Source organism: Centroberyx affinis, unplaced genomic scaffold (assembly GCF_046629955.1).
Source record: "Centroberyx affinis isolate AG114_WGS23_722 - 3 ecotype Tasmania unplaced genomic scaffold, CSIRO-AGI_Caff_v1 ptg009308l_1, whole genome shotgun sequence".
NCBI lineage: Eukaryota > Metazoa > Chordata > Actinopteri > Beryciformes > Berycidae > Centroberyx > Centroberyx affinis.
Genome location: NW_027284483.1, coordinates 17196 through 42076, shown reverse-complemented (window position 1 = coordinate 42076; position 24881 = coordinate 17196). Strand labels below are relative to the sequence as shown.

The following is a 24881-nucleotide window of genomic DNA, read 5'->3' as shown; positions in this document are numbered from 1 at the left end:
TGAACCATTTTCCAAAGCATTCCATACTTGTTCAGATTTTTGAATGGGTTTTTTTGTCCCAGTCAGCCATTTTTTTCCATTCATTTCCATACAAAAAACAACTTATAGACTTTAAACTTGCTTGAGATGGGTAATCCACCACAGTGAACATCCTGTCAGGGTTTATTTGTGTCTATGTTACTTTATTGTTGTGTGGTAACTTAGTTTAATGCCTGCATTGATTGAAGTCCAACGTCTTCTGGTGGGAAGCTCCGATATCCGGGACTTCAAAGTCGGCCGCCAAACAGCGTCGCATTCAGGTGACATTTGGTCGCAAAATCAAACCCAGAAAATAAACGATAAGCAAACATGGATGTCGATAGCACAATTGCAGGAATTCCACAATTTCCATGCAGAGACACACATCCACACAACAGAATGTACGTCTCCGCCACAAAATAGTCCCTGAAGAAAAAATTGTTTTACGAACTAAATTGAAACATCCATGACTTCTAAACCTGGCCACGAATGTTAGCCGGAGCAGCAGAGAATTTTAAGGAAAGTTTATCACCTGAACGTTTGAATTGAAATAAATAGGGAAATCGAGTAAACATTAAAACAGCTAAAAATGTGTGGTATGCTTTGGAAAATGGTCAGTGGCAATGTAAAATATGAGTGCAGTGTGGTAAATGGAACTAAAGGAGCGGTTACCAAGCATCCATGTTTTCTCCGTCGGTTCTCAGTTCCACTCACCGTTCTCACTGTTCTCCAGAGACAGCAGCGGATACTTGGAGTCGATCACAGCACTCTGAAGAAAAGCAAAACAGAACGTCCATGTTCAGATTTCAAGGAGTTAAATTCTGTCAGACAGCAGAGACTGTGTGGGTTCACTCACTGACCCCGTAAACCAGGATGTACGTCTGCTCCTCGGGGGGGTGCAGGCTGGCTTCTTCACCTGAAGACACACACACACACACACACACACACACACACACACACACACACACACACACACACACACACACAGAAAACACTGTGTTATACCCTCACTTGAACCAAATAACAGAATTGTATCCAATTCCAGCCACTCGGTCACTCGCATAATTTCCTGTGTTTACCGGCATTTTTTTTCCCAACCGAAAGCTAAGTGACATAAATTCATACACATTTCAGAAGCTAGGTATCAAATTTCATAAACATCTATACACATTAAAGCATATAAAACACTAAGTTACGGACTTAGTCACGAACAAGAAGCGGGAAGCCTTAAATCCCACTTTGGGCGACAGTTACTTCATGTAGAGAATCTGTATCGGCTGATAAATGGAGAAATAAGAGCTTTAGCCTGCACTTCTTACAAGTATCTGTAACACTGTGAAGGTACAGGAAGGGTTAATAAAGGGTTAATATCGAGTATATGAATACACCGACACGGACGAAAGTAAGTGTCCGGAATTGGATACAAATTTTGAATATCATCCATCTGCAGGGACTGGAAGAAAATCAATTACAAGTTAAGGTAAAAGCGATAAAAAAGACAGATGGAGGATTGTTAATTTATGAGAAACTTCAGTGAAAACAGTACAGGATGAAATATATTGGTATATGATTGTGATTTTTTTGGTCATATGCTGTCCGGAATTGGATGCCCTGATGTTAGCTGATAAGAGTCAATGCAAAACTTCAGAAACGTTCATTTGAAAGCTACATGTAATTCTCTGGAGCCTCTGCCTTGTGCTTCTTACCTCCGGCTGGCTGTGGCTCCTGTGAAGCTCCACTGCTCTCCTCAGGCTGAGGCACAGGGACTCTGCTCTCCTCAGGCTGAGGCACAGGGACTCTGCTCTCCTCAGGCTGAGGCACAGGGACTCTGCTCTCCTCAGGCTGAGGCACAGGGACTCTGCTCTCCTCAGGCTGAGGCACAGGGACTCTGCTCTCCTCAGGCTGAGGCACAGGGACTCTGCTCTCCTCAGGCTGAGGCACAGGGACTCTGCTCTCCTCAGGCTGAGGCACAGGGACTCTGCTCTCAGGCTCCTCTTGGCTTCCAGCTGCCAACTCAACAACCTTCAGGATCTTGTCGATGGCGTCGACACACAAATCATCCACAAGAGCGTCCAGTCCTTCCTGAGAGAATGGGGAAAATGCATTCCGAGTGAATTAATTTGAAACAGTTCCACTAATATTAAATGACACTTTAATTAGTCTTTGCATGACGAAAACATCATGCAAAACTTTATTCAAATATCTGGCAATTTCATGTTGTTTTCCTTATTATCAAACATACAGACTTTGAAGAACATACAACTTTTTGCAAATCGGTAGGAGCCCATGGTAAATATGGCACACCGTTACATCCTATACACCAGTGGTTCTCAACGTGGGGTACGGGGACCACCAGGGGTCCTTGAGGTGGTTACAGGGGGTCCCCAGCAAATTGGTGAAGTGTTAAACTTCACCATTAACATACCTCATTTACAAGAAGTTAACACAAGTAGAGAATGTAGAAGAATGACTATTTTGATCATAGTTTCACTGTTATCTCTCTGCCTACAATACATATAGTCATGGAATTCTGCACTAAATCATATCTATAACAATAAAAAATATTCTCAGATTTGCGTCCGAGAGACAAAATCTGTTCAAATGGGGGTCCGTGGCACTAATGTGTACTGAATTAGGGGTCCTTGATATGAAAAAGGTTGAGAATCACTGCTATACACCAACCTGCTCTTACTTCCATACAATTTCAACCTTTAGTGTTAGTTCCCCTACTATCCCATAATCACCTTCTACCAAATTAGAGATTTTATAGAAATAAAACTGCTGCCTGGTGGATTATATATATGCCGAATTAACCAGAAGACCTAAACATACCGTCAGACATATTCGACCATGTACTACAAGATGTATACGTTTGCCGATTAGCAAGGAAACTTTAAATGGCCAGATTTTTTTAATGGACTTTGGCGTGGCCGTATCAAGACTAGGAATATAAAGTCAGCCTGCCTCTTGTTTGCATCAGTTAACTTATGTGAACACTTGAGAAACGCTAAGCTAACGCGACAATTCATGTGACTTTGGTTGCACCCAAATTATCTTCCTCTAGCAGACTTTTTCATTTCATTTCATTTCGCAGGCAGCTTCAGGTCAGTCAGGCTGGCCGGAGCTGAAGGGGTTAACTTTAGCTAAAGTAACATGACATCTGGCTAAAGTTAGCGCGTTAGCTTACCTCGTTTCCCTGAGTCTGTTTATTCAAAGTGACTTTCTCCGCTGCCGTAAAAATCTCTGTCACCACCGACTTCGCCAGGTTATTGACGATGGATGTAACTTCAACCTTAAAGGAGATTAAATCAAGCATGTTTAGGAGTTACTGGACTAAGCTAACTAGTAAGCAGCTAGCTAACTAGCCTAGCAAACAAACTGCCAAAGGAAGTGACGTAGGGAAAGGACGTGACGCGGCACATTTCTCATCCAATGGCGAACACGATAAACCAGCAGCACAAGATCATCCATTTAATCCATTTTAAATCTCTAGATAATCATCATCATCATCATCATCATTCATCATAATCAAAATGTCTCATTAGAATCAGTTCAGGTTCAGGTCTTCCCATAGACAACCAGTGTAGTATTGATCAATTCTACAGTCAGTATGTGACCAAACAAGCCTCATCACATCCATCATTGACTGGACAGTATCAGGATCATGAGAACAGCCACATGTGGAATATTGTCAGTCTGTGTTGCTATAAGACTTCAGCTGACGCTCTGCTGCTCTAAACCAGATATAAGATATTCATTTTCCCATGATGTCACATACGTTTCCTACCAGTATGATGTTTTACCACACACACAGCTCAGTGGCTGCTGCTGTCATTTGATTATAATCACCTGTTAATTTATTAGAATAAGCTGTTATTTTCTTACCAAGATGGCCGTGCTGATGGTATGTCATTTCAGCTGCTGCACAGTGCTGCTTTCACATGCTATTTTGTCAGAAAATCAAACCTGGAAGGATCACATGGGTCCTATGAAACGTGTTTTATGCTTATAAAACCCTTTAAACCTCACTGGATAAACTCTGAAATGTGGTCAAGCTAAAAACAAGACTTTTTTCCTCAGTTCCTGAAAAGTTGATATTTTGGAGATACGAGATTTTCACCTGACAGCAAAGATGTCCAGGAGTTTGATGAGTCTGGTCAATGCTTAGTCAGTCTGATTAATTATATCTGAATTAGTTAAATTGAAATGAAATTAATCCACAGTGTTTGTACTGTACCGGACAACCAAAATAAAAGTCACAAACGATTCCAAAAATACTTTGTTTTTATTAACAACCTGCTGATGCTGTAGATAAATGTCATAATAAACAGAATTTTTAAATATTACATTTGAATTACATTCATTCACAGTGCTTCAGTCAGGAGGAGCGGGCGCCGCATCAGAAAACAGCAAAGTTTTCATTTAACTTCAAATCAACACCGAGCTGCAAGTTTCAGTCCAGCAGAGAAAAGTTAAAGGTTCCATATGATTCAGTTCATCTCTCCTCTGTCTCAGGATCAGAATAAAGTTCTTCATGATGTTCTGCAGATAAATGTAGTTTAGTTCAAAGTTGAACTGAATGAATGTGCAGACTGAGTCGTCGCAATACTGGCTCCTGATTGGCCGACATCAGCGGCTCCTCTAATTCAAATGAGGTAAACCTGCTGAGTGGAGGCTTTCAGTTCAGATGCTGCAGACTGGACCCTGATTGGACGGATTTCAGTCAGTCTTTAGTGAGGGAGCCAATCAGGAGCGAGTCCAGCTGTGATGCGTTTCCTGGAGTCAGACTGAAACGGACTGGAGGAAAGGACGGAGTTCTGAAAAAACTTTAAATTGAACCACTCAAACAAAATCAAATTTAAACAATGTCTTCATTAAACATTTTTGATCATATCTGTATAGAAACAGAGGAAATTTGAATTCCTATAATATGGGACCTTTAACACTTCAGAGAGTTTTGACCTCTCCACCAACACCAGTCAACTCCAAATAATTACCAACACTTATTAACAGTGGAAAACTGAGCTGTAAGAAACATATTTGCTTCTTGATTGATTTCCATCTTGTGACAGACGGTCGTACCATAACAGAATCAAACAAACGCAACAGGAATAAAACATTAAATACTCTCTTATATTCCAAAAAAAAACAAAACAAGGATATAAAACATACTTTCAAATACAATAATGAACAGAAAAAAAGACAACAGATACATAATGTACATCCCTACTCAGAAAAACAGGGGCAGTTCGTTCGTTCTTTCGTTCTTTTGCACATCTTTGGAAAAGACTCGTCTCTCTGTCCGACTCGTTCCTCTCGGCTTCAGCTCTGCTCGTCCGACTCGCTGCCGGTGCGTCTCTGGGCCGAGCCGGGCCTCAGCGGGACGTCCTGCTGCTTGGAGGTGCTGGACAGGTCGATGGCCATGTCCTCCTCCTCCTCCTCCGCCTCCTCCACCTCCTCCTCCTCCATGCCCCCGGCGGCCTCCCGGGACTTGGAGGACCAGGCCGAGTCCCTGCCGTCCCGCCCCCCCCGCTCCCGCTCCTCGCAGAAGGGCTCGGACTGGCCCGACTCCGGCGTCCCGGGACACTTCTTGGTCATTTCCAGAGACTTCTTGTGCATTCCTGAGAGGAGAGAGAGAGAGGAGAGAGAGAGAGAGAGAGAGAGAGAGAGAGAGAGAGAGGGAGAGAGAGAGAGAGAGAGTCAGCCAGGTTCACGTCAGCAGAGTGAGGCGACAGGATGCAGGTCTGAAGTCAGTTCTTAGGAAAAAGAACTGTAGAATAATACAAATTCACAGAAAAACTATACGTAGGCATAGCATAGGTTATAACAATTTTATATACGCGTCCTATTTCCAGGGTCTATATATAATTATTAAACACACAGTTGTGATGTTGAGAAAATGTTGAGACTCTAAAAATATGCTGTGCCTCCTATTACCTATACATCTGTGTATGTGCACACGTAGGTCTATTTATATGTATATGTATGTATATGTCTATATGTATAAATATGTATATGTGTATTGTATATGTGTATATGTGCATATGTGCATATGTGTAAATGTATATATGTATAAATTGTATATGTGTATATGTCTGTATGTATATGTGCATAAATGTGTCTATGTAAATGTGTATTAATGTTTCTATATGTATATGTGCGTAAATGTCTATATATATGTGTATTAATGTATCTATATATATATAAATATATGTATATGTGTATATGTACATGTGTCTAAGTGTCTATATGTATATGTGGATATGTAAAAGTATATCTATATATGTATATGTATATGTGTATGTATATGTGTCTAAGTGTCTATATGTATATGTGGATATGTATAAGTATATCTGTATATGTATATGTATATGTGTATATGTACATGTGTCTAAGTGTCTATATGTATATGTGTATATGTACATGTGTCTAAGTGTCTATATGTATATGTGGATATGTAAAAGTATATCTGTATCTGTATATGTATATGTGTATATGTAAAAGTATATCTGTATATGTATAGGTATATGTGAATATGTACATGTGTCTAAGTGTCTATATGTATAAGTATATCTGTATATGTATATGTATATGTGTATATGTACATGTGTCTAAGTGTCTATATGTATATGTGGATATGTATAAGTGTCTATATGTATATGTGGATATCTGTATATGTATATGTATATGTGGATATGTACATGTGTATAAGTGTCTATATGTATATGTGGATATCTGTATATGTATAGGTATATGTGTATATGTACATGTGTCTAAGTGTCTATATGTATATGTGGATATGTAAAAGTATATCTGTATATGTATATGTATATGTGTATATGTACATGTGTCTAAGTGTCTATATGTATATGTGGATATCTGTATATGTATATGTATATGTGTATATGTACATGTGTATAAGTGTCTATATGTATATGTGGATATCTGTATATGTATATGTATATGTGTATATGTACATGTGTATAAGTGTCTATATGTATATGTGGATATCTGAATGGCATTAACCTGCAGGTGGCTCACCTAGCAGCCAGGGAGCGCAGGATCCCATCATGCCGTTCTTGGCGGAGTTGATGATGGACTCTGGCAGAGGGATGGAGTGCCGCACCATGGCCCCGTACAGACCGTACTCCGCCATCACACTGCTGCGGCCCCAGCACTTCTCCCGCTTACGCCACTTCGCCCGCCGGTTCTGGAACCACACCTGGAAACACAGAGAGAGAGAGAGAGAGAGAGAGAGAGAGGGGAGTCAAAACCTGACCTGGAAACACACAGAGAGAGAGAGAGAGAGAGAGAGAGAGAGAGAGAGGAGTCAAAACCTGACCTGGAAACACACACACACAGAGAGAGAGAGAGAGAGAGAGAGAGAGAGAGGAGTCAAAACCTGACCTGGAAACACACACACACAGAGAGAGAGAGAGAGAGAGAGAGAGAGAGAGAGAGAAGGAGTCAAAACCTGACCTGGAAACACACACACACACACAGAGAGAGAGAGAGAGAGAGAGAGGAGTCAAAACCTGACCTGGAAACACACACACACACACACACAGAGAGAGGAGTCAAAACCTGACCTGGAAACACACACACACACACACACAGAGAGAGAGAGGAGTCAAAACCTGACCTGGAAACACACACACACACACACACACACAGAGAGAGAGAGACAGAGGAGTCAAAACCTGACCTGGAAACACACAGAGAGAGAGAGAGAGAGAGAGAGAGAGAGAGAGGAGTCAAAACCTGACCTGGAAACACACACACACACACAGAGAGAGAGAGAGAGAGAGAGAGAGGAGTCAAAACCTGACCTGGAAACACACAGAGAGAGAGAGAGAGAGAGAGAGAGAGACAGAGGAGTCAAAACCTGACCTGGAAACACACAGAGAGAGAGAGAGAGAGAGAGAGAGAGAGAGGAGTCAAAACCTGACCTGGAAACACACACACACACACAGAGAGAGAGAGAGAGAGAGAGAGAGGAGTCAAAACCTGACCTGGAAACACACACACACACAGAGAGAGAGAGAGGAGTCAAAACCTGACCTGGAAACACACACACACACACACACCACACACACACTGTTTAAAGTCCTGGGAAAGGCTGCAGGTAACATCTCCTTTACCTCCTATAGTAATCCTATAATATTCCTAGAATATAAAAAAAAAAAAACCATAATATTCCTATAATATACTTATAAGGACATATAGAGTCCTTTATAGTTTATAGTCTTATCCTGATTTATGGTATTTTCCCTATGGTATCACTACAATATTCCTATAATATTGAAAATATAATTAATTTATAGTTGCTTTATCATACTTGATGATATTTTTTCCTATGGTATCACTACAGTATTTGTATAGTATTACAGTATAGCATTTCCCCAGCATTTGATTTTATGGTTCATGATATTAGAATAATAACTATATAATGTTTTTTTTATAGGATGGTTCTAATTTTCCTTCCTGAGAATAAAGGCAACAGATCAGAAGTGTTTCTGAATGGAAACACTGAACTTCTCATGGATCTTCATTATTATTCTCAGTCTGTTCTGCAGTAACTGACAGTAACTGACAGTAACTGACAGTAACTGACAGTAACTGACACATGATATTCATATTCACCTGGATTCTGTCCTCCGGCAGCTCGGTCTTCATGGCCAGCATCTCTCTGGCGTAAACATCCGGGTAGTGAGCTTCATGGAAGGCTTTCTCCAGCTCCTCCAGCTGGTGGGAGGTGAACACGGTCCTGCAGGGGGACAAGGCTCAGAGTCACACAGAGAAACACGGAGGAGGCTTTTCATCAACGAGAAAACAGTGAGAGCAGGATGCAGGATTGTTATTTAGGAAATCGAGTTTATTCACTTAAACAAGCAAATATAATATCTATATTCATGAGATCTCAGTGTCAGACTGATGTAAAATAAATGAAAATAAATCAGAAATCAACAGCCTGCTGCTCTGAAATGTAATTCTTTAATAGTTGGATGACTCTCCTCTCTGGATGCAGAGTGGAGTTTCTAGTTTTAAACTTTTTTGATTTGATTTTCTTCCCGCTGCCTCTCAGTCTGTCTCACATGCAGCGGGCTGATGCGGACTGATGCGGACTGAAGCGGGCTGAAGCGGGTCAGTCTGTATCTACCTGTGTCTCCTCTTCTTCCTCTTCTGGGAGTTCCCGGAGCTTTTCGAGTCGTTTCGGTCAGACAGACATTCTTCATCTGGAAAACAACAAGCGATGAATTTAGCAACGAAAGCATCAATTCAACCAACAAACGCAGTTTCATTTTATGGGACGTGATGACGGAGAGACATTTTAGTTATTTTAGTGGGGGTTTTTTTTATTTTTTTTAACGGAGCTGTTAAACGTTAAATTGAATAACGGACAGTTATTCATGAATAAGATGAGGATTCCCGCGGGGAGAACTGGGAAAAACAGAAACAACGGAAAGAAACGAGAGAACATAATAAATGTCCTGTAGCCTAATAATTATAGCAGTAATTCTGAATCGAATCTATTTTTTTTTTTTAATTAAAAACTCCTGGAGCTGAAGGAACAAAGCCTAAACGTTTAGGCCTAATTGAATGTTGTTTTTTTCATTTATTTTTAAATGTTTAAAGTTTTGCAGATTTACTGTTAAAGCGATGGAAATGGCAGAAAGCTGCTTTCAGAACCGGACAGCTCCACTTTAACACCAGTGAACCAGACTGAGGAACCGGGCCGACGTGATAAAATTCCAATTTCAGCACCAAACGAAACGAACAGCTCCACTTTCATTCAAAACAGCTTGCAGGGAAAAAAAACGGGAAAACAAACGAACAACCCGAGCCGAGCTGAGCCGGACCGAGCCGAAGTGACAAAATTCCAATTTCAGCTCCATTTAACACAAAAACAGGCTGGAACAAAAAAAAAAAACCAAACAGCTAAGAAAACAGACTAGAAACCCGTGTCCAGCCGGACCGAGCCGTACCGGAGTAAGCGTCCCTCTGAGTCTCCAGGTTGTGCAGGTAGTGGCTGTCGGTCCGGGCCTGCAGCAGCGGCAGGTGTCCGGGCAGGAAGCACGGGGCCCCGGCGGGCTGCTGCGCCGCCAGGCTGCAGAGGAAGCCCAGGCCGAGCGGCAGCGACCCGCCGGGGAACGGGAACCCGCCGAGGCCGCCGGCGGCCTGCGGCTCCCCGGGCCCGCCGAGCCCCGGGCCGGCCGGCCGCGACTGCAGCTCCGACTCCAGACCCAGCAGGTCGGTGATGGCGAAACCCTTCGAGCGGAACCCGGATCCGTGAAGCCGCGACTTATCGATCCCAAATCCCGGAGATAACATCTTGACTTTGGGCTTCTCCTCGCCGCCGTCCTCTCGCGCCGTCATGCTGCTCATCTGGAAACTGACTTTCTGTTTCTGTCTCTGTGTCTCTGAGTGACAGACCTGGACAGACCGGGACAGACCGGGACTCCCGGGCGGCGGGCTCCATTTATCCCGTTCCATTCTCCCGGGATCACAGCGGCGGCCAATCAAAAGCCAGCAGCCCGCGGGAGGCGTTTCCCTTTCCCAATCCCAGAGGATTAATTGCCACCAATTTTCCCTTCAATCCGATCAGGATTTTCTCCGCAGCTCTGAAGAAGAGTTGTTTATTTTTTATCTTCCTGTTTGACAGAGAGAAGAGAAGAGAAGAGAAGAGAAGAGAAGAGAAGAGAAGAGAAGAGAAGAGGAGAAGAAGAGGAGGAGTGTGTCAGCAGCATCACGGTCTGACATCAGAAAACCTGCAGATCGGAGGAGAATCTCGAGCTACTTTCAATCGAAGCTTTAAACGAATTTATGTGCGCGAAATGGGCCGCCGATCTAATAATAAAAACGAATAAAATTAATAAAAAGCAATAAATTGGTAGTCATTTGTAAATTGCTAAGATTGAACTTTATTGATATTTTTATTGAAGTTAGGTCGTTGCAGCAGCCAACAAAAAAAGAAAAAAATACTAAAACGGTCACCAAGAAGTGATGAAATATAAAGAGAAACGAGAATAAAGCCTACTCATAAACTGCATTTCTATTTTCTACTTTTTATTTTATGTATCTATTTGTATTGGATTTAATCTCATGTAGCTATATAAAGTCTGATCATTTGTTGTTGGATTTTTTCTGCAGCGCCAAAGACAAATCAGTCATGCGGAGAATAAAGATTTATCTCTGATCTGGAGGAGCGATAAGCGTGAAGCAGCGAGAAGAAAAAGAAAAACATTTTTGATTTTTTTTACTGTTATTTCTCATCTGATTGGATCTTTATATTTGGATTAAAATAAAAATTATTTGCGTAAAAATATTCTGTCCTTGACTGTGTGGCTTCAGGAAGATTTGACAAATTCTTGAACTCACAAAATAAATAAATAAAAAAAGCTTCCATCTTTACAAGTCAGCTACACAGTGTCACTTGTTGCATCTCGAAACAAGTGTGAAGGAGATTGTGTGTGTGTGTGTGTGTGTGTGTGTGTGTGTGTGTGTGTTTTGGTGTTGGTGTTGTTGTTCAATCCACTGCATCTAATATCATTTACCACCAAAACTCTGCTAATATCCACTAAACTGCTGATAAATAGAAATATTCCATCAATCATTATCTGGTCAGTGCGATGAATTCTGAGTCTCAGATTTGGGATTTGAAATCAATTTCTGCTGAATTTTGTTTGATCTTTACTTTCTCAAATTTGAGCTCACTTTAGATGTGAAGAGTGACACGTCTTACCAAGTCAACTGACGCCCATAAAAGATCTTTGATGCCTTTAAGTTAAAATTTTATTTACTACTTTCACTTCTCAGACACATGATGGAGTTAGTCCCCCCCCCCCCCCAGTCTGAAGAGGAGATATTAGAGATATTAGAGATGTTAGAGATGTTAGGATGAAAAAAATAAAAGGCAGTAATTGTTTGGAATCAGCTTTATTTTCTGTAGTTAAAGTTAATTCTGCGAGTCTCGCTGGAAAATGAAGCTCCTTATGTGGAAAGTAATTTGGAAATTAGGGCCAAGTTAGCGTAATCCCGCGGGATTGACTGTTGGCAGGGTGTGTGTGTGTGTGTGTATGTGTGTGCGTGTGTGTGTGTGTGTGTGTGTGTGTGTTTATTCATCCAGCAGGTACTTTGACTTTGGGAAAAAAAAAAAAAAAAGAGAGAGAGAGAGATCAGGGTGAATAAAGCCTTAGTTGGCCGGTGACTTCTCCTCTAAGTGGTAAAATGGTAAAACTGGTTTTAAAAAGCAATTAGAGAAATCGTCTTATGCAAGATAATTAAAGCAAATGCATTAAATTCGTTTAATCTTTCAGGAAGCGACACTTCATTCAGCTCGCTGTGATAGAAGTGAGCTGAGTGTGTGAATCATAATCCACCTTTCAATTAGAAGATGTAAATATAATAAAATCAAATAAAACGCGGATTTCGGCTCAATCCCAAAAGATTAGGAATAAATCATTCTAATGGTCAGAGCAACAATCTCCTGAAGAGACACGGTTATTATCATTATTATGATGATGATGATGATGATGATTATTACTGTTGTTGTTGTTGCAAATAAAACTAAACAGATATTGTCACATGCAAGCGATGAAATCCTTTTCTTCTTATTTGTCTAAATGGTTTGTGGGATGAAGAAGAGAATTAATTCTACCAATAAATTAAAATTACAAAACAGCCGCACTGTTCAAATAACATAAATTAAAATACGATAAAATAAGACAAGATAAAATAAAATAAAACGAGATAAAATATAACAAGATAAAATAAAATACAATGAGATAAAATAAAATAAAAATAAAAAAAATAAAAAATAAATAAATGAAGCGGCCCGTCAGTTCGCATGGTTTCAACTGGAGGATTAGAAATGTTTCTCTCATTATTTCCAACCGTCAAGATTATGAATCCGTTAGAGGAAACTTCATTTTCTCCCAACGATAAATCCCTTTAATTCTCCTATAATATTCCTATAATATTCCTATAGGCATTTATGATGCTATTTTTTTAATCTCCTGGTATTCTTATAATATTCCTATAATATTGAAGAAAACATTTTAATATTCCTATAATATTTCTATACGGATTTATGGTGTTTCTTCTACTGCAGAACTGATAAATGATCATTAGAGCTTCCAGTGTCAGTTCAGCCTGACTTCAACATGTTTTAACATATTTTGTTTTATCTCCTATGATAGCACTACAATAATAATAATACTGAAAAATCACTATATTATTCCTGTTACATAAACAAATCATTATGATATTAGATTAGGAAATATCCTATGATATTTCTATAACATTATAAAAAAAATCATCAGGCTATTCCTATAATAGTGAAAAAAACGAAACAAAACATTATATTCCTATATGGACTCATATATATTGATTTTTGAGTGAACTATTCCTTTAAGGTGAAGGTTTTGGGTCTGATCCTCTCTGGAGGATTCACTCTGACTCTCAAACCTCTGGAGGGTTCAGAGCTTCCAGTCTGTCTGCAGGTCTCTGGCCTGCAGGAGATCATGTGACCTGCAGGAGATCATGTGACCCGCAGGAGATCATGTGACCCGCAGGAGATCATGTGACCTGCAGGATTCAAACCCACAACCTTCTGACTGTGAGGCGAACGACCTGAGATCCACCGAGACTCTTTACTGAGAACTGTACAGTCCTGGAAGACATGTTTCTTTAAAATATGCATCTGTACCAGACTGCTGGTTACAGATCAGTTTGGTGAATTTGTTCCTGAGTCTCCTGTAGCTGTTGGACCCACAGACAGTCTTGTCTGTAGCTGTTGGACCCACAGGTGAAGTATTACGCAATTTCAATCAGGAAGACTACTTCCCAATCAGAGCTGGTGAACACTTTCCCTCTTTTTCCAGAGAACCAATCAGAGTTAGCCGTCACTTCCCTCTCTTTTTCAAAGAGCCAATCGTCTTAAGTGACAGGAGTATAAACAGTCTCCTGCTCTGCTGTGCTTCTCTCAGATCTGTGCCGTATGCTGATGTCATTCCAGTCGCTGTGCTCACCTTCGTCCCTCCTCCTCCTCATCACCACCAATGTCCAGGCTCCAGAGGAACTCCCCAGGGGGGCGGGGCTTCCTGGTTCCCCAGGGGGGCGGGGCTTCCTAATTCCTACGTCTATGTTGTCCTAACTTCACGAGTTCCTCCATGGAGCTCACACCAAAGTTTACATCTGATTTCATGTCATGAATAAACATTTTAATTCAAGCATTCATCCTAGTCTCTCCTGATTGAAACAGTATTGTCTGTAGCTGTTGGACCCACAGACAGTATCGTCTGTACTTGTTGGACCCACAGACAGTATTGTCTGTAGCTGTTGGACCCACAGACAGTATCGTCTGTACTTGTTGGACCCACAGACAGTATTGTCTGTAGCTGTTGGACCCACAGACAGTATTGTCTGTAGCTGTTGGACCCACAGACAGTACTGTCTGTAGCTGTTGGACCCACAGACAGTATTGTCTCCAGTCAGCTGTCAGTTGAAGCTCTGCTGCCTCTTGCTGCAACAAAGAGTCCAAACTGTTTGTCAGAAAATTCCAGAAAAGTGGTTTGTGAAAACGATCCGGAGAGCGACCGACGTGTTTCTCTCCGCGGCCCGGAAAACGGCGGCACCGACCGTTTCCCCTCGGCGGATCGTCTTCTACCGAACTCTACCGTTTACGATCCGACCCGACCGTCCGGAACCAGATCACTCCACCAGGAACCGACTTTCACCCCCCAGCTCTGTGCTGCGGAGAGAAAATAGTTCTGTGGTTTGAGTCTGTTTCCTCTCTGCTGTGGGACACAAACTGCTTTTCTGGAATATTCTGACAAACAGTTTGGACTCTTTGTTGCAGCAAGAGGCAGCGGAGCTTCAACTGACAGCTGACTGGAGACAATACTGTCTGTGGGTCCAACAGCTACAGACAATACTGTCTGTGGGTCCAACAACTACAGACAATACTGTCTGTGGGTCCGACAGCTACAGACAATACTGTCTGTGGGTCCGACAGCTACAGGAGGGAGAGAATGAACTGATCCTTCAAAACCTGGGAGTGACAGGGTGTGGTCAGACAGACAGGTTCTGGTCAGGTGATGCTGCTGTTTCCTTGACGACCGGGCGGCAGCATCAGATGGGCGTCGGCCTCCAGATGTTCGTCTCTCTCTCTATTAACGTTTTTCCTCGGCGTCGCTAATCAGAGCAGGAAGTCCAACTGCAGATGTTGACAGCTTCAGACACACACACACACACACACACGCACACACACACACACACACACACGCACACGCACACGCACACGCACACACACACACACACACACACACACACACACTCCCTCATCTTGTTGGCTTCTTGGTAATTCCCTCCTGCTTATTTAGCAGCTGAGACAGCCGAGTCTCTCTGTCTCTCTCTCTGTCTCTCTCTCTCTCTGTCTCTCTCTCTCTCTCTCTGTCTCTCTCTGTCTCTCTCTCTCTGTCTCTCTCTCTCTCTCTCTCTCTGTCTCTCTCTCTCTCTCTCTGTCTCTCTCTCTCTCTCTCTCTCTGTCTCTCTCTCTCTCTCTGTCTCTCTCTCTCTCTCTCTGTCTCTCTCTGTCTCTCTCTCTCTGTCTCTCTCTCTGTCTCTCTCTCTGTCTCTCTCTCTCTCGTAGTTGTGAGTTGTATTGCGTTTATTATTCTCCGTTTGCTCTATTCTTATTCATATTCTATTTTTCTTTACTGTATCCTGTTATTCATCCAGGAAAATCTCAGGCTGCTAAGAACACACACACACACACGCACACACACACGCACACACACATACACACACACACACACACACACACACACACACTGTCATAATGAAACGATGACGCAGCTTCAGTCGTTTCTGAGTTTTTCCAGATTACAAAGGTTATCACTAAATCACAACATCAGTTTGGATTAAAGTGTGTGTGTGTGTGTGTGTGTGTGTGTGTGTGTGTGTGTGTGTGTGTGTTCACCACTGAAACTTATGTTCAGTTGAAATGACAACCTGGATTACCATTACATGCAGGAGATTGATTGATTATGGATGAATAATCTTCAGATTAAGGTTTTTTATTCTTTGTTCCTCTGAGCTTTTTATCCTCATCCTCAGTTTATCTTCATCCTTCATGTCTTTATCGTTTTATTTCTGCCTTCCTTTCCCTTTTGTAATTAATTGCGTGCGGACCGGAGGATCGCAGGCAGCGGCGTTCTGCTGCTGCGTGTTGAAACAAGCTGACATCACATGACCTGTGGACGCTCTTCTTCTTCATGGGCAACAATAGAGACGTAAACCTCACATCCAGTATAGTAAACTCAATAAATCTCAATACAAAACATATCAGTCCGTCTGTTGTGTCAGGAACATGAATGGTGATATCAGCTCCATGTCATTCTGCTGCAGTAATCACTAGTGCTGCAACTAACGATTAATTTCATTGTCGATTAATCTGTGGATTATTTTCTCAATTAATCGATTAGTTGTTTGGTCTATAAAATGTCAGAAAATGGTGAAAAATGTGGATCAGTGTTTCCCAAAGCCCAAGATGACGTCCTCAAATGTCTTGTTTTGTCCACAACCCAAAGATATTCAGTTTACTGTCATAGAGGAGGAAAGAAACCAGAAAATATTCACATTTAAGAAGCTGGAATCAGAGAATTTTGACTTATTTTTCTTAAAAAATTACTCAAACCGTTGAATCGATTATCAAAATAGTTGGCGATTAATTTAATAGTTGACAACTAATCGATTAATCGATTAATCGTTGCAGCTCTAGTGATCACTAATGAGACTCTTGACCATCACAGTTTCACAAGCTCTCCATCCAAATTATATTATTGTCACTTTGTAACAACATTTTTAAATTGTTGTTTACATTCTAGCAGCCAATGGCATCGCTGGAAAGATTTGAGTCTCAGAAATAAACAGAATTCTGCACAGTCAGACTTTGCTGTCACTGAACTTTTATTGATCACATCGGATCCTGGCTGTATTGAATCCTGAAACTTATATCGCTAATAATAATAATAACAATAATAATATCTAGTCTGGTTTGGTAGTTTTGGTGCTAAGTGATATTAGCTACAGGACTTTATCATAGTTTAGGTTTTAATAGATTGTCGTTCTCTTTCTTTGCTCTGCTTCTCCTATATATCAATTCATTAATTTAATTTGTTTTTCAAATAAAATTCCCTCCTGTGTTTTCCTCACATGATGAACTGATTATTTATTCCTTCATCAGTCCTTGCTCGTGTCGTATTAAAATCTCATGTGTGCATCGCTTTGGATAAAAGCGTCTGCCAAATGGGAAACTGGAATTTATAATGAAAAAGAAAAACCAGGACAGCGCTCCAAATGGACTTTTTATTTGCCAAAAGTCAATTTGGAGCGCTGTCCTAGTTTTTCTTTTTCATTATCAATTAAGGATCCAGCACCCAGTTGTCATGGTATTATCGTGAGTTGAGCGCGTTGTATCTTATTTTTTATGAAATTGTAATTTCTAGAAATGTTCATTTATACAAAATGATCTTTGACTTTATTCTCGACTCCATCATATCATCAATTCAGTCAACAGAATGTGATAAAACAGATGGAATCGTGTCTCGAGCAGCGATAGAAACTCGTCTTGTGTTTTGAAATCTCAGTGAGCGGCTGATTTTGGCTTCGGGATTGATTTGTTTGGCCTGGATCTGAACCTTCTGTGTTTCCCCAGAGAAAACAGGTTTCCTCCTGTCAGCACACACACACACACACACACACACACACACACACACACACACACACACACACAGGAACAACAGAAGCATAAAGCAGCTTCCCTCCATAAAACACAGAGACGAGCAGCCAGTCTGTCGGCTGCTTGTGTGAAATGACTGAAATCAGTTTGATGGTTTTACTGTTAAACTGCAGAGAATCATCTGCCTGTCAGTCAGGATTTTAACTGACAGTTTGTTCCAGAAAAGACTATTTACTTTACTTTTACCTCCAGTAAGGTGAATATACTGTATGAGCTTACATTTACATTTCCTGTAGTCAGCGGTGGGGAAAAAGTCCTCAAATCCTTAATGGAACCATAATGGAAAAATACTTCATTAAAAGTAAAAGTTCTGCATTCAAAAGTTTCCTTCAGTAAAAGTCTAGAAGTATCAGCAGTAAAATGAACTGAAGTATGAAAAGTAAAAGTCGTCGTTCTGTCAGAGAGTTAAATTATTGAAGCATGAAGCTGTCAGAAGTGTTTTAATGTTGTCGTCTATCTGCTCCAGATACTGTTGGAGTTTAAACTCTAACTATGCAACATATTTTATGAGCTCATCCTATGTTTTTATTTTTTTTTATTGATTTATTATTCAACACACATTTTACAGAGAGCACACGACTTGGAGGAGATGCATATACAATTACACTTGTTTTAACTTATATTCTTTTCCTGTCTGTTCTGAACATTGTTCTGAAATAATTCTTCTTCATTGGTAATAATAATTTTCATAATACATAAACATGAGCAGCACATATCAAATACCGCACCACTCATACCACCAATGAGTTAACAATACAGTAACTGTACTATTAACCTAACATACTGTGTGGCTTATACCTGAGAAAGAAAAAAAAAACAAGTGTAATAGGAATAAAATAAGAATAAAAAATAAATACAATGAAATAAATAAAAGTAAGAATAGGAAAAAAGAGGTGACTAAAGTTCTGGCATTTAGCTCATCATATGTTTTGATGTAAAACCTTATTCTGCAAAGCAACTAGTGACTCAGCCGGCAGATAAATGAAGAGGAAGAGGAGGAGAAAGTCTGAAGAATGAAAAACTCAGTAAAGATCCAGAACCTCAGAACTGGACTGAAGGACAGAACTGGAGGAACTGGACTGAGTTACTTTCCTCCTCTGGTTTTATACAGTTCAGAATGTCTTTCGCTTCCTCATCTGTATATAATGTAAACTTATTATGTATGATTATATGATCTATTCTTAATAACAGTTAATTCCCTGATAGGAACTCTAAAAGAAAAGAAGCAGTAGAGAAACTCTGCTGTGGCTTCATCAGTTCACAGCTTGTTATGTGAAACTCAACACATCAGTGTGTTAATGAGACCAATTAAACAACGCGGTCTAATTAAATTAATTATTCAGTGCCGGTGTCTGTAAGCGATAGCAGTAACTGACTGAGCTCCAGACGGCGCTCCGCCTCCTGCAGCCTCCTGGTTTGTTGTTCATTGTGTTTCTGATCTATTGTTTACGGCGGACAACGGCCCAGCGGCAGTCTGGCCACGCGCCGCCGCCCGCCACCGGCCACCGGCCCGCCACCCGCCACCCGCCGCCCGCTGGCCCACTAATTATTCATAAATACACATTTATGCAAATAACCCGGGATAGATTAACCTAATTCAGTGATGTAAACAACTCCTGGGTCGGGATTAAAGTTTCTGTCAATTAGACCGGAGTCTGTGTCTGGAAGTCTGGTCTATACCCCCCCCCCATCACCCCCCCTCCCCCCCCCTCCTCCTCATTTACATTTTGTAATCTCACCGTAAAGTGAGGCCAAGCCAGACAAACAACAGCATACAGAGAAACCTACTGTCTGGTGGCATTAGCAGTAATGGCTAATGATTAAAAGTTAATACTGTACGAGACGAGTCTGGGCGTCGCCACGCTCGCCGCCGCAGCGCGTGCCACTCCCACAATAAGCTATATTATTATTATGCTAATTTATAACCTCGACCCGGCCGCGTCGTTTTTTAGTCGATTCAGTGTCAAACAGGATTGTTTTGTGAATTAGTCACTTCCTGTCTCACTTCTCCTTTAAAGCTGCCGTCTCCCCCGGTCGGCCGGCAAAGAGAATAAGGAAATAAAAAGAAAATGATATTTTATCGACATCTTCACTTGCAGAAGTAATAATCTGACTCATGCTAATCTTCAGAAAGTCTCCATCTTGTTTTTTTTATTCAGTGTTTCTGTTGTTCCTCTGCAGCTTCAGTTACTTTCTACACTGTCGCCTCCTGGGAGCTGAAGACACTTTCCCAAGCCGACACCTTCGACCTTTGACCGGGACCCTAAACCCTGCTGACCCCCCCCTCACCCCCTCACCCCCCCCCACCCACCCAGAGGCGTCCAGTGTGTTTAACCCTAATCCTGACCTTCAGCTGCTCTCTGACAGACAGAGACCCCCATCTGAACGTTAAATATCAGCTCATTTAATATGTAGTTAGTTCATATGTAAATTATGTGTGTTTCAACTAAAATGTCACCGTTTTGTAAGGAAACATCTTAAGAAAATGAACCTTAATTATCATTAATTATAGTCATCAATATTATAATTATCCACAATGAACTTTACTTTGCTGCCTGCAGTCCTGTAGAGGAAAGAGTCACATTTTCAAATCTCATGTTGGACTGAAACGCCTCGTCTCCCACTCAGTTCATGTTTTTGTTTTGTTATAATTTTTTGAATTAATTTTCTTGGGATGCAGGTAGAGCATAGTTTCTACAGTTGCATATTCTCACAGCCTATAATAATAATTATGATAATAATAATAATAATAATAATAAGTAACAATGATCATAATAATCACAATAGTGTAACTTTTACTTATTTGCTGCCATCACACCTGAGACCAGACTGGAATATTCCACAAGAAACATAACAGACCGAAAATTAGTTGTAGCTAAAGCTAACACCGTGAGCTAGCTGACACCGCGAGCTAGCTAACACCGAGAGCTAGCTGACACCACGAGCTAGCTGACACCGCGAGCTAGCTGACACCGCGAGCTAGCTAACACCGAGAGCTAGCTAACCGAGCCGGACGGACGGCTGGATGGAGCCAGAGATGCTTTGTTTTAGGAAGTTTTATATTCTCAGCAGAACTTTAAGTGAGGAGTGATCTTGTCTTGAGGAGTTTCCATCTGACCTGAAGCTGCTGTGACAGTTAGCTGCTCTCTCTCCTCCTGCTGCTGTCTGTCACTTCAGTTTAACCAACCACACGCTGATCCCCCCCGCCCTCCTTCCCTTAATCCCTCCCTTTCCCTCCCTTTATCTTTCCCTCTTTCCTTCTCCCTCACTCTCCCCCCTCCTCTCTCTCTCTCTCTCTTTCCCTCGCCCCCCTCCCCTTTCTTCCAAGCTGTCACTCATAGTTCACTAATTAGTCAAGAATCATCAAGTCAAAGGAGGGAATTCCAGGACTAGACAGACAGACAGAGAGAGAGAGACAGAGAGAGAGAGACAGACAGACAGACAGAGAGACAGACAGACAGACAGACAGAGAGAGAGAGAGAGACAGACAGACAGACAGACAGACAGACAGAGAGACAGACAGACAGACAGCTGACCGTTGCCAACAACAACTTTGACTTAAAGGTCCAGTCTGTGCTCTCCGTACAGCCCCCCCCCCCCCCCCCCCCCCCCCAGTCTTCCCAGTCTTCCCAGTCGTCTCTCCGGCTCTGTTCCTGTTTTGGACACACTGACCTGACAGCACAGTCAGCATGAGTTCAGCTGCCTGCTTAATGAAAAGACCAACAACTGTACCACACATCCTGTACAACTACAATACAGTTGATGTGGACCAAGCAGGCAAAACCACGGCTGACTTTTGAAGCCAATATAGCGGTGAAAGCAGCAGCTCCTCTAACAAAAAGACTCCAAACCTCCGACTGAAAGTCAACGGACCACAACCAACTTCTGATAAAAATATAAAGTCAAGACATTTTTTCCACAAGAGGTTTTGGTCTCAGCAGCTAAGTTCACTTTCAATTTTCAAAATAATTGCGTCAACAACGGGATATATCGGTTATGAAATGGTTGTTTTCCTAGTGATTGACAGGTCGTTGATTACGGACCAATAGCAGGCGGATGTGGCTCTGTGTCGGCTTCTCTCTGGCTGCTCCGGATCCAAAACATGTCAAAATAGCGGCGACCGTAAACCCGATCTATTGGCTTCAAACGGCCTTTCAGAAACCTGTGGTGAAGAACTCACTGCTCCATCTGTTTTCACAGTCTGTGAGTTGGATGTTAGCGGCAAACCACAACCAAATGGAAACTTCCTCTCTTGATATGCTATGAGAGAGCTAACTCTGTGTAGCATGTTAGCTAGGCTGAGGCTAACTGACAGCTCACAGCATTCAGCAGCCTGATGCAGAGCAGGAACTCTCTAAGATTAAAAATGAATCGTGGTAAAGTTTGGTAATGACAATGAAAATAACTAATAGAGCGAGGGCGGGAGGGGGAGGAGCCTCAGAGCAAACAGCCAAGCAAAACAGTTGTGTTGTAATTCGTTGCTGCTGGGGCTTTAACTAACCTTAACTGAAGTTTTAGGACCATAAACCCTGACTTAACCTTAACTCTAGACTCGGCCTCAGTCTTTCATTCACTCTGTTTTGAGCGACTGGGGAAACTCGAGGGGCGGAGCCTTCTCACCAGCTAGCTCAGCATCATGTTGTCATATTGATGCTGTGCTCATCATTATCCGGAGCGGTGCAGGGAGCCAACATGGCGGCTCCCTCCACTCGGCACTGAACTCAGACTTCAGAGACAAACCTTCTGCACTGGGCTTTGGCTTAGAGAGCAGCTAGCTTTATCTTCTTCTTTATTAGATGTCAAAGTTTGACGGACCAAACGACAGGTGCTGATTCGCTGTGAGATTAGCCAATCAGCAAGCGGCCGCTGGCTCCCAGCGCTCAGTTCAAACCTGCAGAACAGAGTTTAGCAGACGAGTGGAAGCTAGCAGGCTCATGATGTCCAGCTACACAAGACTGACCTGAACCAAACCTTATCTTAACCAATCCTAACCTGAAACTAACTTTCAGCTTCCTGCTGTTGGACCTGAATCCTTTACTGGAGGAGGGACCTGATCTGAAACTTTTTGAGTTTCAGAGTTCAGGCTCGTTTCACAAAGTTTTGTTGTGGTGTTGTTGTTGTTTTTCTTCTTGTTGTTTTTCTTGTTGTTTTTCTTGTCAGTTCAGCTGTGAAGTCACAGTCGGTCTGATGGAGGAAAGATGCTGCAGTAAATCTGCTGTGTTCAGTTTGGTTTAACTGCTTGGAAGCGGTGTGAAAGTGATATGGATGAAACATAAGAGTATTAGACAGAAAATGAAAACAAAATCCACCGCTTGATTTAAGCAATAACTGTAATATTAAAAAAACTGTGGATTATTATGGGGGGAAAAATTGCCCCTTTTGTGTCTTGGCGTCACATATGGTGGAAGACATATGGTGCATGCTGGGAGCCAGGAAGAATGGAAAAGTGCAATTCTGCTGATAGATTACTACTTTATTTAAGGATTATCTAATATTCTGCTCTCTGGTGCTGAGAAATGTGGATTTTACTGAGCGTCCGGTCGCATGCAAACACTAAGCCATATGTCTTTATGCCTAACGTCGTAATAAAGAACAAAATTGCAGCCCCCCTCCTCCTCTCTTTTTAAAAAAATAAATTGTGCATACTCATGCTGCTGGGTCGGGGATTTGCGCTGCGGCAGATTGCTGCAGTAATACCTGAACTACATTAGTATTTACAGCAGATTAAGGAGCGTTGGGATTACGGCCCGGGGCGCGCAGGAGGATCGAGGAATGAAGAAAGTCTTTCTGGGTGTGATGCCCCCCCCCTCCCTCCCTCCCTCCCTCCCTCCCTCCTGTCAGGTCGTCATGACGCCGGGCTCGTGGCACTGTCTCCACGGAAACAGCAGATGTCTTGTGTTATCATTTGATGATTGACCCCTGCCCCCCCGGCCCCCCCCCCCTCCAGGACTCGTGCCTCCTCTTCCCTCCCATCTGGTCCAGTCTGCTGTGGAGCTGGTGGGTTAATTTGAACACCCAGCATTTGTTCTCTTATTATTAATATACTAATTTTCTTTGCTGTGTTCATGTCAGACTCAGTCCTGCAGCAGAGTGGGAAAGTCTCCCAGCTGTAAGGAGACACAGTGTGAAGTGAATCAGAACGACAGGAGACAGAACTGAACTCCATTAAATTCCACGAAATTCCACTTCTAAGAGAGTTTGTCTCGACTCTAAACATTATGAATCAAATAAAAGACAGTTCAATGAATCAAACACATTCAGTCATAATGTATGGATTACCATCACATGTTCTGCATCAGATACCAGCTGAAAGGTAAATGCAATGGAGACTAAGGCTGCGTTCACCAAGTATGTTTGGACCGGTTCAATCGAACTCCAGTGTGTTTCCTCCTTTAGTTGGGTCTGTTTGTCCGGGTCAGACCAGCACCATGTGAGCTCTGCTGGACTCAGATAACGACACGAGACGACTGGAAAATTGAGATCAGTCCGCTTCCAAGAGGACTGAGGAACAACCCAAAACATCTGGCTTCATCAGTCTGCTGGTCGTCGTTGGACTGTTGGTCTGGATGGTTTTATGGGTATCAGGATGGATGTTGACATCTGACAGTCAGCAGTTCTTCATATTTGGAAAGTCTAGACTGACAAAATGAACTCAGAACAAACTTCAGTCTCATATTCAGCTTCTTCTTCATGTGTTTTGACCTGGAGTGAAGACCAGAGAGGGGAAGCCTAGCAGAACAAAGTGAAGTCTGGACTGATGTTCATGTTCAGCTGTTTCTTCATGTGTTCTTAACTGGTGTGAACACCACAGAAGAAGAGACAGACAAGTCCATCATATCAGATACAGTTACAGGAAGTAGAGTCAGGTTTGTTTAAACCAAGACTCACTGCTGTATCATTATTATAGTTTCCAATTAAAGTAACTGATGATTAATGTGTTTTTCAATATGAACTTGTAATTCCTTTTAATTTTCAATATGTACAGTTTGATTTGCACTTCCATCTGTTTCTATTATAATTGTATTTTTGCCTTCATTTTTGTCATGACCCTGCAGTCTTG

At 41.9% G+C, this 24881-nt stretch overlaps 1 protein-coding gene across 1 annotated transcript; it reads right to left on the bottom strand.

The window, feature by feature from the left end:
- Positions 1-5340: 5340 nt before the first annotated feature.
- Positions 5341-10404, bottom strand: vsx1 (visual system homeobox 1 homolog, chx10-like). Its single transcript, XM_071514590.1, has 5 exons — positions 10005-10404; positions 9179-9254; positions 8662-8785; positions 7045-7240; positions 5341-5639 (listed from the first exon to the last, which is right to left on the bottom strand). Exons 1-5 carry the CDS (start codon positions 10402-10404, stop codon positions 5341-5343), a joined length of 1095 nt encoding a protein of 364 aa, XP_071370691.1.
- Between the last annotated feature and the right edge of the window lie 14477 nt (positions 10405-24881).

Bases quoted from the DNA above. Each gene is read 5' to 3' on its own strand.
- vsx1 (XM_071514590.1), bottom strand. From the start codon at position 10,404: ATGAGCAGCATGACGGCGCGAGAGGACGGCGGCGAGGAGAAGCCCAAA. The intron at 9,255-10,004 runs GTACGGCTCGGT...GTTGTTTTCCAG, and splicing joins TCAGAGGGACGCTTACTCCG to ATGAAGAATGTCTGTCTGAC. The intron at 5,640-7,044 runs GTTAATGCCATT...CTCTCCTCTCAG, and splicing joins GCTAGGTGAGCCACCTGCAG to GAATGCACAAGAAGTCTCTG.